This window comes from Hippoglossus stenolepis, chromosome 5, assembly GCF_022539355.2.
Source record: "Hippoglossus stenolepis isolate QCI-W04-F060 chromosome 5, HSTE1.2, whole genome shotgun sequence".
Lineage (NCBI taxonomy): Eukaryota > Metazoa > Chordata > Actinopteri > Pleuronectiformes > Pleuronectidae > Hippoglossus > Hippoglossus stenolepis.
The window spans coordinates 10,857,657-10,873,369 of NC_061487.1; the positions used below are offsets into that span (position 1 = coordinate 10,857,657).

At 40.0% G+C, this 15,713-nt stretch overlaps 1 protein-coding gene across 2 annotated transcripts; it reads left to right on the forward strand.

Moving 5' to 3' along the window:
* The first annotated feature begins 359 nt into the window (after positions 1-359).
* On the forward strand, positions 360-8,929 carry LOC118109706 (glucoside xylosyltransferase 1-like). 2 transcript variants are annotated; one of them, XM_035157042.2, is made up of 8 exons: positions 360-749; positions 1,260-1,352; positions 2,503-2,686; positions 2,824-2,955; positions 3,049-3,300; positions 3,971-4,094; positions 4,266-4,438; positions 7,587-8,929. In XM_035157042.2, exons 1-8 carry the CDS (start codon positions 526-528, stop codon positions 7,755-7,757), a joined length of 1,353 nt encoding a protein of 450 aa, XP_035012933.2. In that variant the 5' UTR covers positions 360-525; the 3' UTR covers positions 7,758-8,929. The 2 variants fall into 2 exon arrangements, with proteins under 2 accessions (XP_035012933.2, XP_047195888.1); XM_047339932.1 differs by lacking the exon at positions 1,260-1,352 and having other exon boundaries at positions 363-749.
* The last annotated feature ends 6,784 nt before the right edge of the window (positions 8,930-15,713 follow it).

The following is a 15,713-nucleotide window of genomic DNA, read 5'->3' on the forward strand; positions in this document are numbered from 1 at the left end:
TCAGACATAGACACACACTCTCTCTTTCTCTCACACACACTCCCTCTCTCTCTATGTCTCACACACACACACACACACAGATACTCACACTCTCTCTCTCAGACATAGACACACACACTCTCTCTATAACACACACACACACACACACACACACACTCTCTCTCTCTCTCTATGTCTCACACACACACACACACACAGACACTCACACTCTCTCTCTCTCAGACATAGACACACACACTCTCTCTATAACACACACACACACACACCCTCTCTCTCTCTCTCTCTCTCACACTCATACACACACACACACGCACACACACACACACACTGTAATGACAGATGGTTGATCAAACCGGATCAAACCCAACACACGCGTGTGAGTGGGCGGGGCTGAAAGTGTAAACACCAACTGTGCTCTTCGGCTTAGCTCCTGACTTCAGAGGATCCATGGTGGGAGTTCGTTCATCAGATGGTGGCTAAGATCAACAAAAATGATTCTTTAGCGTTTAAAACCTGTAACGCAAAATGCGATGCTACCTTCACGCATTTCTCCTGTGCGTGGTCCTCACCCTGTGCTCACTGCTCTACGTGTTCAGTAAACTAGCCTCCACCTTGGAGGACAGGGAGGAGTGGAGGGACGTCAGAGAGCAGGGGATACCGGGGAGGAGCAGTCATGACACCGGGCACCTTCTCAGGAAAGGACCGGGGCTGGCAGGCCTCCGGGACCGCGGTGAAGACGGGCTTGACAGGTAGCTTAGCTTAGCTGGCTGTGTCGCTTCAATTCATTTCACCACTGACAGTAGCACTAGTTAGCTCTGGCTGCTAAGTTAAGATATCTTTGAGATGAATAATGTGGGTAAATCTAGCATTCGCTACGGCTAAGGTTCACTTATGTTACTACTAAGTTATAAAACTAGCTTGTGTTAGCTTACGGGCGGATAGTAATAAACAAGGCCTGGGCCATTTTATATATAATGAATGTGTAATGTGCTGTGTTCCCCCCTGTCTGTCTGTAACTGTATGTGTTCAGAATTACATCTCTTATTAGCTAGCTCCTCCTAGCTAACGTTAGCTGGATACCTGATTAACCATTAACACTGAAGCTAACACACTCCTCATTTGCCTTTGGTTGGATTTAAAGCACAACCGTCTGTTTAACAACTAACTCTGTAGTGGGCCGTTCAGGAGACATCTGGTTCTGTTGTTCCAAAGTTAATGTGAATTTGAGGATCGCAAAGCTCACGTTTTCATTCTGACAGGTGTAAATCACTGTCAGTTTCTTACTGGAGTCCATATTGGAGACTGCCTGCTGATGTTTGTGGAGTGAGCTGCTTTTTGGACTCTACTCTTAGGTATGACTGATTTTGTGCATCTCTATAAACGACCTGATTTATGATCCTCAGATTTCAATGTGCAACTTTCACCTACTTCACCCACAGTTCAAAATAAAGGATGGGCCTGTTGCTGATTTCCCAGTGTACCTTGTGCTTTGAGATATTGAACACATAGTCACCAGCAGTTGTCAGAAGTCACACATGCTGACAACTCAGCCAATGTGTTAATATAAACCTGACTCTGTAAAGTCAGCTCATGATCATGAGGAGTGAAAGATGGAAAAAGAAAAGTGATGATCTGAGAGAAAATACTTTACATTACATCATAACCTTTAACTCTGTTATTTTTGTCATAGAATGCCTCTCTTACATACTCCACTATACATTTATATTTATAGAAATACATACAAAAGTAATGCATAAAATATGAATTATATATATTAGACCCAGGACCCCATTATTACACTGCATAAATATCCTCACCTCAACTGTGAAACTTCCCATGGCTAATAACGATCAAACTATAAATGTCTATCATTCATCTTGCACATCTTGTTTTTTATAGTGTTTATAATACTTTTTATACAGATCCCTATTTTTACATTTATGCTGATGCACAAACATACCACAGCAAATTCCTTTAATGTGTAAGCGTGCTTGGCAATAAACCCAGGTTGTAATTTGTATATTTATGAAGTCTGTCAATAATTCATTGACAGATTACAGTAATACAGTTATGGGTGCAGCATTAGCTTTTCTATGTTACAAATTCTCAGTGTTATCTCACGGTTACAAAGAGTATGATAACACAGCTTTTATGGAATCTGTCTTGCTACCATTTGATCTGCCACACTATGACATTTATACAGAGTTATGGTGACAAATTTGTTTCACAATATGTGACAGGCTACATTTATGATTTCCAAAGTTGAAAGTGGTACTTCACAGGGAACACTTGAAAGCAGCACAAAGCACGAGTAATAATCCTTTTCTACATCTCTTCATTAAATCTAATGGCAGTTCCAACCCTACAGGGCTGAGTGTCAGTCAGCTGAGCCTCATTCCTTTGTTCACTCCTGATCATGTCACTGAATCCAATCTGTTTTATGTTTAAAATCTTTTTTTCTGGGTCAATTACTGAATAATCTAATTTCGTCTCTGCTCGTAGAGTGAGGTCAGGTGCTGCTGTCAAAGAACCTATCGATGACAGGAGTCACCTGGCTGTGGTGGCCTGTGGCCCCAGGCTAGAGGAGACTCTCACCATGCTGAAGTCTGCTGTTCTCTTCAGCAAAAAGCCTCTGCACTTTTACATCTTTGCCGAGGATAATCTACATGTCAGCTTCAGAAGTGCTGTGAGTGTCCTTCCCATTGTCCTCTTCAACATCATCAGAACTTTCATGCACTTCGTTTTCATTTGCTTGAGTTTCTAAGCCATGGTTCAGTTATGGCAAAAACATTCTGGGATCTTTGTGTTTATCTTCTCTTAAAGCTGGACTCCTGGCCCAGAACAGTTCAGACCAAGTTTAAGTTCACCATCTATCCCATCACTTTTCCCGAGGAGAATGCAAAGGAGTGGAAGAAGCTCTTCAAACCTTGTGCTTCTCAGAGACTCTTCCTGCCAGTTAGTCTGGAGTCATCTTCTACATATACTGTATGATTTGTAATGGTTATAAAAGGGCAACACATTATAATAATATCTCTGTTTTATTTCCAGCTGATCCTGAAGGAGGTGGATTCTTTGCTGTATGTGGACACAGATATCCTTTTCCTGCGCCCCGTCGAGGACATGTGGGCTTTGCTTTCTCAGTTCAGTTCAAGCCACTTAGCTGCCATGGCTCCAGAGCACGAGGAGCCACGCATCGGCTGGTACAACCGTTTCGCCCGTCACCCTTATTATGGCAAGACAGGCATCAACTCAGGTGTCATGCTCATGAACATGACTCGCCTCAGGGAGAACTTTTTTAAGGTAACTTTCAGGTAGATTTTTTAATTATGTGTAACTATCTAGCAGTGTGCAGTATTCAAACCGCTCAGTTTAATATACTAGTGCATCATAATGGTCGACACCGTTAAATACAACATATGGATGAGACGTCACTTTTGAAGGCACAGATTAAACAGTGTTTTTTCCATTGATTACCTAGACTGGGCCGGCTTGCCATATTAACATTTCAAAGGAATGTTTCATAGAAAAGTTTGGCTCAAAGTTGATAAGAATATTACTCACTATTTAATGCGTACTGTGTCAATGTGTCAGTTACCAGTAATAACTTAATATTTGTTGTAAAGAATATTCCATCTGTGGAGTAATATAGTGTTGTATTTTCCAGTTCTGTTAAAAATCTACATTCTCTTAATTGGGAAGTATTTCGAGATGTGTGAAAGGAGATCTTGGGCAATAAAAGGGTCTCGGGAGTAGCTGCACCACCGACATTGACCAGTTGATGTCACTCTTGTTATTTCTTTTTAATAAGCCTCACAATGAGCAGACTTGTTTGACAGAAATAAACAGTGTGTTTGAGTTGGGGTGAAGTGTCAAAAAAGGGAATCATTTAATAAAATTGCTGGTTTATGTTTTCCTGATGCAAAATAATATGAATGCTGTCTGAATGCTATATTAATGCTTATTTTTCTAGAATGACATGACCACAGTTTCACTGCGGTGGGAGGAAATTCTGATGCCTCTTCTCCAGAAGTATAAACTCAATATCACGTGGGGGGACCAGGACCTCCTAAATATCATATTCCATCATAACCCAGGTACACACTGATATTTTCAATATGCTCAAGACACAAACGAGTAAGGACATTTTGGTTGTTCTTTGGGACATTTCCCATTGAATAAACAAATATTTGATTTGACTGGCTTCTTTTGAATACATTTAGTTATTTATAATAATCAGCCCAACCCTGCCTCTTGCTGCATTACAGAGAGCCTGTATGTGTTTCCCTGCCAGTGGAACTACCGTCCAGACCACTGTATCTATGGCAGCAACTGTCAACAGGCTGAACAAGAAGGTGTCTTCATTCTCCATGGTAACAGGGGAGTGTACCATGATGACAAGCAGCCAGCGTTTCGAGCCGTCTACGAAGCCATCCAAAAGGTAAGGAGAGCTTCAGCTAGTCACAGGTCCGTGGTTTCTTTGAGCCCCCCCAGTAGAATAAAAAGAAAATGTGTATTTCCTGAAGGGCTCTTGTTTCTTAGCAATCACCAAGTCTTGCTGAAGGTTTTTGAAAAGAATTGAGCATATTTATTCTTTCAAAGAAAAATGTGTTAATGGTCCTTCAGACAAATACAATAGAACATGTTTAAGGATGTAGTATTGGAAAGGCTTTGTTTATTCTGGTGAATATTTTTTATAGACTTTCTCTCTGGTGCCTCTGTTTCTTTAGGGAACAGTTGTGGAAGCAGACCAGACTATTTGGAGAAACATTTACTAGTCATTATGTTATCAATAGGCTCTCCAGGCCATTGCTTTTCTCTTATGGATGTTCCCATCCACCCGTGCTTAATCAATAGTCTGTTAAACATTTCCGTCATTCTGTCTCAGCTCTCCCAAAGCAGACAAATCAGCCCTACCTGGTTTCGACCAGTGGATGGTTTGCTTGAGATGTTGTCAGCTGTAGCGCAAAGATTCACTGAGTCTGTTGCACATTTGACACGTCCGTTAAATTCAAGGTGTTAGTGCTGATGTTTCATTGGGGACATGACGTATTATCGTTGTGTCAAACTGGTCCAGGAGCTCCGGATTCTTCTAGATCAATTAGTTTGCAGGATTACACAAAACTTCCAGATGGATTACCAAGAAACTTGGTAGAAGGATGTGGTATGATTAAGGGAAGAACCCATTCAATTTTGGTGCAGATCCAGGATTTTCCTCCACTTACTTTAACATTTCGAACTGTGTGAGGGTGTTTTTTTTTACATTTTTCTCAGACAAAAAGTGTTTGCAATGTGGTGCAGATCCAAAAAAGAATTTGTATTTATTTACTTTAAATGTGGTTTCATAAGGGGAATGCCTTGTTATAGGTATGCTCTGTACTGAGTGCCTTCTATTTTTTAAACAAGTCGATCATCATGACCAAAAATCATTTGACTCCAAAAATCTTATTAAGAACTGAATTTTTAGGCTCATTCTGTCCTTGTTTATTATCACATATTGGTGTTTTTTATTATGACAAAGTTAAAAGAAAGGGAAACATAATTGTTCACAGTGGACTGAGATTATTTTATGTTTTTGTTATTGTTTTCAAATCCCATTACAGCACCAAAATCCACACTGCATTTGTCCATTACTTACCCCAAAACACATAGCTAGTCACGTTTTCTTTTCTTTTAAAGACTGACTTATTTTTTGGTTGTGTTTGAATGCTAGCATCCTGACTGACACCCAGCAGAGCACTGCCAGTGCATGGCTGTGTAAAGAGAAGGATCACTCAGACTTGCTTTATATGTTGTTCACTTTTTTATTGCATCATCAGTGACCGTCATCACTGAGCAGGAAAGTCTCTCTCTCTCTCTCTCTCTCTCTCTCTCTCTCTCTCTCTCTGCACACCTTCGATCTGCTCTTGTTGATTTCAGCACTCTGGTCAACATGCAGGCAGGAAAGCAAGGGAAGCTTCATTAGCTGGTCTCCATCCATTACCGCCACAGGGCCCAGCCTGGCCACTATCAGTGCGGGCAATGTTCTCAGCCATTAAGTAAACGAGCGGGCTTCATTATGGGGCACTCGGCCCCCCCACGTCTCCATCAGTCTCTCCGACAGCACAGACACACACACTGCATCCGAGACAGCACATACCATATTTCACTTGATTTTCAGAGGTTGAGGAATGCTTCGGTTTGTCATTTGTTATAGTGAAACGTGACCTGTATTAAGTAGATAGATGTAAGATATGGAGCTTTGTAGTTTATCTTATTACACCAGAGCCTGGTGTAGCTGAAGAGTGTTTCATCCTTTTGTAGTTATAAGCCACATTTTGTTGGTGCTTTTATCAACTCTTCCTGTTGGTCCAGCTCCTTAGGCCCCCCACCCACATTGTTCCCACTCAGCCCTTTGAGGACAGCATCCGAATGCCTGGAGCAGGCAATTCTGAGGGAAACTCATTTCCATCCCACCAAGAGCTCCTTAGTCAGTCTGGCTCCCATGGCGGGCTCGCCCAGCTAGCCGAGGAGCTCGCAATAAAGGGCACTACCATTACCCAGCCAAGCCCACAGAAGAGTAGTAAAATTTTTAGTGCTGATGCTAGTTTGAGACATGATGGCTGTGTGGACAACGTACCAGCAGCATCCACATAAAAAATCGATAGGAGGCTGTTAATGGTGTTTTATTGCCCACTGCACTATATGAATGATAATAAAGAAAGTGTGCTTTGAGTAACCTGATGCCTGGTGAAATTACAGTCAAATCAGTGCTGTAAAATAGTGATTTCCTTCGCATTTACTGGAGCTTTAAAACAATGGTTTACCTCGTTTGAAAACAATAAATAAAATGCCCGCATCTTGATTTACATTATGCATGTAACAGAAGTGTTGTTATCAACTGGCTGAAGAGCTTTACTCTGTGACACAAGAGCATTGAATAATGAAGCTTATCTGTAAGGCTGCAGTTGAAGCTCTCACCACTGCTGTAACACCTCACTGAGCCCTTTCTTGTTTAGTTGGGATAAAGTATTTATCATCCAAGCACACCCGGAATTAACAAATGTGAATCAAATGCCTACCGTTTATTAATTCATCTGATTTGAACGCAGTTATTTTCTCTTAATGAATAGCACAGGTATTAACTCAGATGCTTTTGTTTAAAGGAGATATTATACAGATATTCAGGTTCGTAATGTTCACGTGGGATGTTGCTTAGAAAGGTTTACATGCTCTAAGGTTCAGAAAACATAAATTTCCTCAAACTGTCGATAACTGCATCCCGATAATAAGGAAGTATCAGCTGGATTACTTACGAGGAGCTTCAGGAGCAGTGTGTTCTGTTCTGTCTACTGCGGACCTCGAGGATTTTAACTTTGCAAAAGTTATACATACAAAACATCTTCAACACACTAGAGGAAAGACAAACTGAAACAGAACCATATATCTCCTTAAAAAAAACTTTCTTGACTTATGTCTTCAGCAGGAGAAAGCCAACGATGACACATTACTGTACAAGTTGTACAACACTGTAATACTAAAGGACCTTTCTGTGATCATATGTGTGAAATCAGAAATCTAATACCTGCACGTGTTCCTTTACATCACAGTACCAGTTTGGGAAGAACATGGAGGCGTACCTTCTTCAGCCTCTAGAAGCGTCGCTGCAGACCACCACACACACCTACTGTGGAAGAGCCAGCCACCTTTTTACCAAGAGGCTAAAACAGAGCATCATCAACAGGACGTCGCACAAAGACGACAATCCGGCCGGCTCTTAAATACCACCCCATGAATAACGTCTCTCTGGGTGAAGATTCTTGGATTGAAGACACTCCTGTGGAGTCGACTAGCTGGACGAGAAACAGACTCAGGTCAACACTGAATAATCATCTGTTTACAAACTACATATCAAGATTGTTTGAATGAGGAACATTTGTCTGTCCAACAGGTTTATTTTTTATTTGAGTGAAACTAATGATGGTACATATCTGTCCAATGAACACAACAAATGCTCCATCGTTGAAAATGTACTGAATCCACTTTGCCTTGCAGAGATTTTTGACATAATATCTGAAGATAAAGACACGTATTTTCAGACAATCAGGTTAATAATAATAATAATAATAATAATAATATTATATATATATAATATTATTGTTGTGTTCAGAGAAAGATCCTGCCATCACATTGTAAAAAGTGTCCAAGGTCTTTGTGAAAAAACGACACTCCGCAGGGTACTTAAATACGATTTTCTTATCCAGAGTATTTTATTAGAGTTGTTTTAATATAATTTTTCATACAGGCTTTGTATTAGTCTTTTTGACTATGCAGTATCATAGAAAAGGGTTGTTATTATGTTTAGGTACTTCTTAGCTGCATAAGAATGATTGTCATTCTTTATTGAACATGAAAGTATTCATTAATCGTACTTCCAACTTGTAGTAGAATCTGATCAGTATTTGTTGTTGGAAGCTCTTTTGATGTTTCACATAAGACTAACATTTCATGTACTCTGGTATGGGAGTTTTTTTAAGCATTGCTTGCTATAGTAGGATTTACAGTCAGTATCGGAGTGTTTTTACATGAAAGTCTCTCCTTTCTTTTCTTGTAAAACAGTATCGAATGTCATCAAGACTCATCCTGCACTTGGTTCATCCAATCAGATGTGTAGATTCTGTTTGAACCCGAACATTTCATGAACCTTACCAAGATCTCAACAGTGTCACAGAGAGCCGTTAGTTTCTAATCAAGCCATCAAGACTGGATCATCAAACATTTGCACTATTGATTAAAGATTGTAACAATGTAATCAGATATAAGAAAGCAAAAGCTGTGGTTTCAATGTTTGACAGAAAATAAAATGTATAAGCATTTAAACGTGGGGGAAATTGATATTTTATAAATTTCTGTACACTTTGAGATGATTAAACCGTTTTATTGTTACCCATGATACTGTTTGTAATGGCTGTAAATCATGTGTGCTTGTAATGAGGATGAATTGAAAAACGCCCCACATCTCTCTGTGATGTGGCTTGCTGCTTTAAAAGTAGATATATATATTTTTAGCTATAAAAATCTACTTTATATTAAGAGAACCTCTTTTAAAGTATTGATGAAAAATAAATGCAATAGCCCTGCAGGCTACTTGTTGCCCACTCACTCCACACAAAGTCTGAGCATGAGCCGCGTCCGAGAAGGCAGCAGCAAGCTGAAAATAAGAAATCAATGTGTGAGTATGAGGACTTTAGAAAGTGTTAGATGTCCAAAAAAGGAGCTGATGTGTCTGGGTCAGTCGCCTCTGGCTCTTCATTTCACAGGCAGATTGACGGACGTGCCTGGAATCCGCAGTAGGTCTGCATGATGAATTTAAAATGGTCTGAGGAGCCTTAGATGTATCCCCCTTTTTTCTTGCCAAGGAACGGGGAAGTGAGCAGTTGTTTTAGAAATCTAACGCTCAATTTCATGATGTGGAAGCTCTCAAAGCAGAGTTTCTCCAAAAGATCTGCACATTAGACAGTTAATAGTTGTATTGCACTGTAAGAATAGTAGAATAGGATTTTGTTTATTCTGGTTTTGGTCAAAATGGTCGATCATTTCAAGCCTCGGGATATTCTCCTCCTACTCAGGGTTGGGTGACCTGCTGTAGTTTATAAGGATGCTTTATGAATTGGCTCTGGTCCAAGATAGAAGTTTGTCTTTTACTACTTTGTCTATTACTACTCCCACTTACAGAAGCATCTTTAAAGGTTAGGCAAGTGCATTTCTTGATTTGCTGTGTGAATACAAAACAAATCGCATGCAAAAAAGAAGAAAAGGTCAATTTATTTCTCCTGTGATTTACAGTGAAATGCTCACAGATATTATTGAACACCTTTAATTACCATCCTCTGTAAGATGGATGTTTACAACTGCAATATGTAAAGCATATTCAGTTTTTAGGGAGAAAGGCTTACGGCGTTACTGCCTGGTTTTACTCCCCCTGAGTATGATGGTAATTGAGCTCTCATTCTCTTTCGGTCTAACAGGAACTGCCAATGGATTATTCATGTTATTGCTTGCACCACTTGGCATCAGTGATGTTCAATAGCGATTTAAAGCCCAGGCATAAACAGTTCAGAGGCAAATGGCCCAACACAGAGTAAAAAGGGTCACAAACTAAGGGCTATGCATTATTAGGCAGTGCAAAGTCATCAATGTCCTCTTTACTTGAGGAAAGTAAACAACAGTTAATGTGCAAAAGGACATTTAGAGTTTCAAGATGGCCTCATGCGGTTAATTACATCTGGTACCAGGTGTAAGAATGATATGAACTCACCTCACTGATGTATTCACATATTCCCACTCATAACCTGGAAGAAAGCAGAGAGAATATGTGAGCAGACCATGCAAAGTTTTCTAGTGCAAGTTGATTATAAAGCAAAATGTTACTTTACATTGTTTTTAAATGTTACTTGGGTAAAACTGTGTATGTGATTTGTAACTGTGAAATTCACAGAGAGCAATATGTGACCTTATATTGTGTATTGTACCTCATCATTGAAGTATTTAGTATTTTAGTATAATACTTTGCATAAAACAAAACTTTCAGGGCCCCTTAAAAGCTTTTTTGGGTCCCAAATAAACTTATATACTTAAATACATTATTTTCAGATTAGTTTGCTTTTCATAGGTAAACTGAAATGACAGATGAGTATAAGACTTATAAGATTTACCTAAATCTGCAATAATCAGCCATCAGCATGCAGAAAAGCATCAAAACAAAAATAGTTCAAGCTAAATTGTTGGAATAGAGTTATTCAAGAGAACAAGTGAAAGTATAGTTTTTTTAAATAGTCAATAAAATTGAAAATGAAAATATCAAAACAAAGGAAAAGACAAAGAAGATGTAAATAATATACACCTTTAATAAAAGATGGACATATTATTTGTAGAGAAATGTAACTGAGTAAAGTTATAACAAACAGAAACTGAGCAAAATAAACATTTATTTGAAGTTCACTGGTCACTTGATGGTGATGGTCCAGGCCCTGGTCATCTCACGCCTAGACTATTGTAACTCCCTCCTGGCAGGTCTACCTGCTAGTGCCATCCGACCTCTGCAGCTCATCCAGAATGCAGCAGCTCGACTGGTCTTTAACCTAAATTCACTCACACTACTCCGCTCCTCCGCTCCCTTCACTGGTTACAGGTGGCTGCCCGCATCCGTTTCAAAACATTAGTGCTTGCGTACCGTGCTGCGAACGGATCGGGTCCAGTCTACATCCAGGACATGGTCAAACGTTACACCCCAGCCCGTTCACTCCGCTCTGCTTCTCACTGCGAGCTAAACACTCAACAAAATCACGACTGTCTGCTGTCCTGGCTCCTAAATGGTGGAATGAGCTCCCCATTGACATCAGGACAGCAGAAAGTCTACACATCTTCCGCCGCAAACTAAAAACACATCTCTTCCGACTATACCTTGAATAAAATTTTAAACTAACAATTTAGTAGCACTTAAATGGCACTTACTTAGAGCACTTTGTAGTTTTGCTTTTTTGAAGAAATTGTACTTTCTTGATTCTTGTTGTTCTGGGTTTGTACCCTCATGGCTGAATGCACTTATTGTAAGTCGCTTTGGATAAAAGCGTCAGCTAAATGAAATGTAATGTAATGTAATGTTGTAAATCCCGTGTTCATCTGCCTGTTAGCTCGGTTCCTGCATCCACCAACTCAGGTGATGTGTTCACTGTGACGTTTCTCCGACAGTAGGTCTATCAGAGCCACATGAGTGGAAACTGCTTTCTACTGGCACTGATAAGAGCAGCTCAGACACAATCATACAGTTCAATTAAACGTGATCCAACTGAAGTGTATGACAGCATTTATTTTCAACAGAGCTAACAACAGAGAGAGACTTTTGTAAGTAGACTCCAGAAACATGACATGCATCTTTAACTAATGGCGCTCAGTAGAGTGCATACCTCCACCACGGCTCAACAGGCCCCTTAAATTTAATCATGCCGCACCAAATTGAACACACTCATGGATATCAGGCCATTAAGTATGCCTGCTTTTGTTCATCAACATTTATGCATTATTCCTGAAGAGATCTGCAAAAATGTCAAAAATAAAAATAAAAACACAATTTCCTGATCGGCCCCCTGTTCCGGATCCATTCCAAAATGCAATCGATTTTCTTTGGCCCATCCTTCCTTCCACCTAATTTCAAGAAAATCGATTCAGTAGTTTTTGCGTAATCCAGGTAAAAGAAAGACAAAAGGCAATAACAATGTAATGCACTTGGTGGAGTTAACCAATGAAGGTAGAAAATGGGGCCACCCCCTCCCCCAGAGTTTATAGACTCATGGAGGAGTTAAACCAGCAGGAGGATGAGGCTTCTCAGAACCTGCTGGAGGTGGTTGTATTGATGGGAGACTGGGTGGTTGTTTGACAGTAGGTTTGAAAGACAGAATATCAATAGAGCAGTTACGGTGTGTCCCCTGTATATTTGAAGTATATCATCCAAGCACTGACGGGCTCACAGTCGGGCAGACAGAAACAACATCGGTCAACACGACAACATTGAAGAGCAAATGCAGTGGTGAAGGTGAGAGTGAGAAGTATTTCAAAACATGAGAGAAAGATCTTTCCTTCAACTTTTGCCAGAAGCCTCAGAAGCTGTAGATGCCTTGTATCCAAGACAATGAGCTAAAACAGGCTTAAAAGAACAGTATGGAGGAGTGGAGTTTGGCTGATGAATGTGTGTTTTCAGCACACAAGCAAGAACCTTCACATTATAGAGTCCTTTAATTCATTATCCATGACAAAGATATATATTAATCTGGTTCAAAGCAGACTTTATGAAAGGCTCCACACACATACAGTACAGTTTGATAAGATCTGAGACCTGACAGGGAAACAATTAAGATAAAGCCAAAGGATGACTGAGGCTTTCATAGAGAAGACGTATTACTCAGTATGTTACATGACATCAGAAGTCTTACTCATCAAGGGCACTTCTAAGAACGCCCGGTCTTCCCTTCAACCTGCTCATTTCGCAGGACAGCACTTCTCAGTGAGGCTGAGGCTCCGGTTAGTTAAGACGTGAACCTGACAGCGAGCCATGTATCTTGTCAGTTTGATGAACCGAATGAAGCGACAAACCAGAGCGAGGATGAGAGGAAGGTAAGAGGTTTATCAAAACGGAATGGACCAGGTAGGAAAATCTATTTTTTTCTCCTTGTGCATCCATCTCTGTGCTCCCCATCCTTGCTAGGGAAGGTTATCATTAACCAGTGAACATTTTGATCAATAATACATTTGCTCGCACTGCTGAGACAGGTATAATCGTGCTGATATGTCAAGATTTAAAACAATTAACGTAATTTACGTTGAACATTAGCTATGCATGGATCCGTCAGTATCATGCTGGGAAGTGAATTTGCCACTGTAAGCAAGATGGGAAATATGCATATGCAAATATAATGAAATAGCTAGCTCCGAGCCTGTAGTCAGACATGGATATCATCTTGTCAAGTGGTGACGTTCAATTTAACCAATTTATGAGATGGTAGCTGAAAATGGTCTGGATGCTGACTAAGCTTTCTTCTTAATCCAGCACAGGGTCTCATCTCAGTACAGTTATTAATGGACTCTACTGTAAATTAAGATTCTTCGTAATTTCCTAAATGTAAAAAGATTACGAGTCTACATCCAAGCTAGTTCTCAAGCTGTACATAAGAATGACAATGCTAACACGCTGATGTTTTACAATTATATTCTATACAAGTATGTGTCTTGGTTTAGCAGGTAAGCATGCTAATACTTGCTAATTAGCATTCAACACACAAAGTACAGCAGAAGATTTGTATTTGGTCGTAAACCAAAGTGTTGGACAAATTAAAATTTAGTCCAATGACGACACCACATGAAATGTCAGGGATTCACTAAATCAGCACCATTCGTTCCGAGTGGGACATAAATGTCTTCAAACAAATTTCATGGTGATCAATCCAACAGTTGCTCACCTCAAAACCATGAATGTCAACTTGCGGTGGCACAACATGAACTGTTAGGATTCTTTGTTAAGGGCTGTTGCACATGAGGATTTTCAGCTCTGGACCGATGTGGGAGACCACAGACTAATCTTACAATCTTCAGACCACAAACTGGATGATGTGACCAGAACGTCAGATCACACACTTGCCGAAGGCGTATACATTTTGCAGCCCGAGCTGGAGCTGAGTAGTAAATGTGTTGTTGTTTTTAGTTACAGCCGTGAAAGTACGCAACATCTGGTTGGTGATGCTTCCCGGTCATCTAGTCTCTCTCCATGTCTGTCGGACCTGATTATCATATCGAGATCAGGGAGTCTCCGACTTTATCGGTGGCATTAAGATTATTTTGTTAACCCCCCACACTTCAGGATTATTTGGGCAGATAATTGGCACCGACTGAACACAAGTCGGAAATGCCCCCTCGATTGTTGGAAGGGGAAAATTGGGTCTAAAATCGGCCTGATTATCCTCTGGTGTGCAGCAAGCTTTACAGGATCCAAAAGAGAAGACTTCCCACAAAACAAGTAGTGCAGAAAAAAAGCAGGTGCAGGAGCGAGGCAGATCCAATCTGAAAAAACTGACAAGACTGAATAAACATGGTAAAAGTCTTGGTGGGCAAGTAAAAAGGAACTTGGGGCATTTTCACTACTGAAGTCTAGACCAAGATCAGAATCAAACTTTATGTCTTTGTTAGATTGTAAACATTTGATACAATTAGTTTTGGAGTTAAGGAGCACACTAAAGACTTTTGTATGACATGCATATGTTGTGTCGTCATCACCTATGTGGACTGCATCTCCCTATACTTGATTTGCTTGGAGACCGCAGCATCTAACATTGGCTTGTTGTCAATTCTGCTATTTTATGCACACTAACTTTTTTGAATAAAGAGCTTTCTTTTTCTTTTTTTTTAAATAGTCTTCTCGTTTGAATGGAGAAAATGTATTAACTGTTTATTTTGTTGACTTTGTTGCCACAGTAATATCATAATGGTATTACTACCTGTATCACCAACTTCAGGCACACTGGTTTGAATGCACCAAGTGAACTTACTCATCATCCAAACCTCATTTGAGACTTCCAGCAATTCTGGGGGCCTGGGCAACTTAGTTTCTGGAGAGACCATGACTTCCTTCTCTTTTTCTTTTTGTGTTGTTTAATTGTTTAGCTGTCTCAACTTCCTGCAATTGGTCCAAAAGTCAAAACTGTCCAAAAAAAAAGTGTTCTCACACTGCAAACAAACCAAATCATGATTGATTCTCTTTTGGTTTGACTAAACTTTGGTCTGTTGGTCCAGACCTGTTATTTTAGTTTGGACTAAACTGAACAAACAACAAGGCAGGGAAACGGGTAAAAACTAAGGAACACGAAATAATAATTACACCAAGTATGAGGTAACACCAGGGAGCAGGGAAAGGAACAAAACAGATGAACTGACAAAGAAGACCGGGGAGCACGGAGACTAAATACACAAGGGAGGCAGGCATAATTGGACACAACGGGAGCCGTCAATCACTGAGGCGGGAAACCAAACACAGACAGGAAATAAAACAACCAAAGACAAACAAGATGAGTCATTTTAAAGAAAAACAACAACTAGCAAAATAAAAGTCTAATCAGAGAGCCTTAAAAATCCCCAAAGTATTTCCAAAGTCCTTAACAGGGCAAATCCTTACGAAACAAGTAATTGTTATG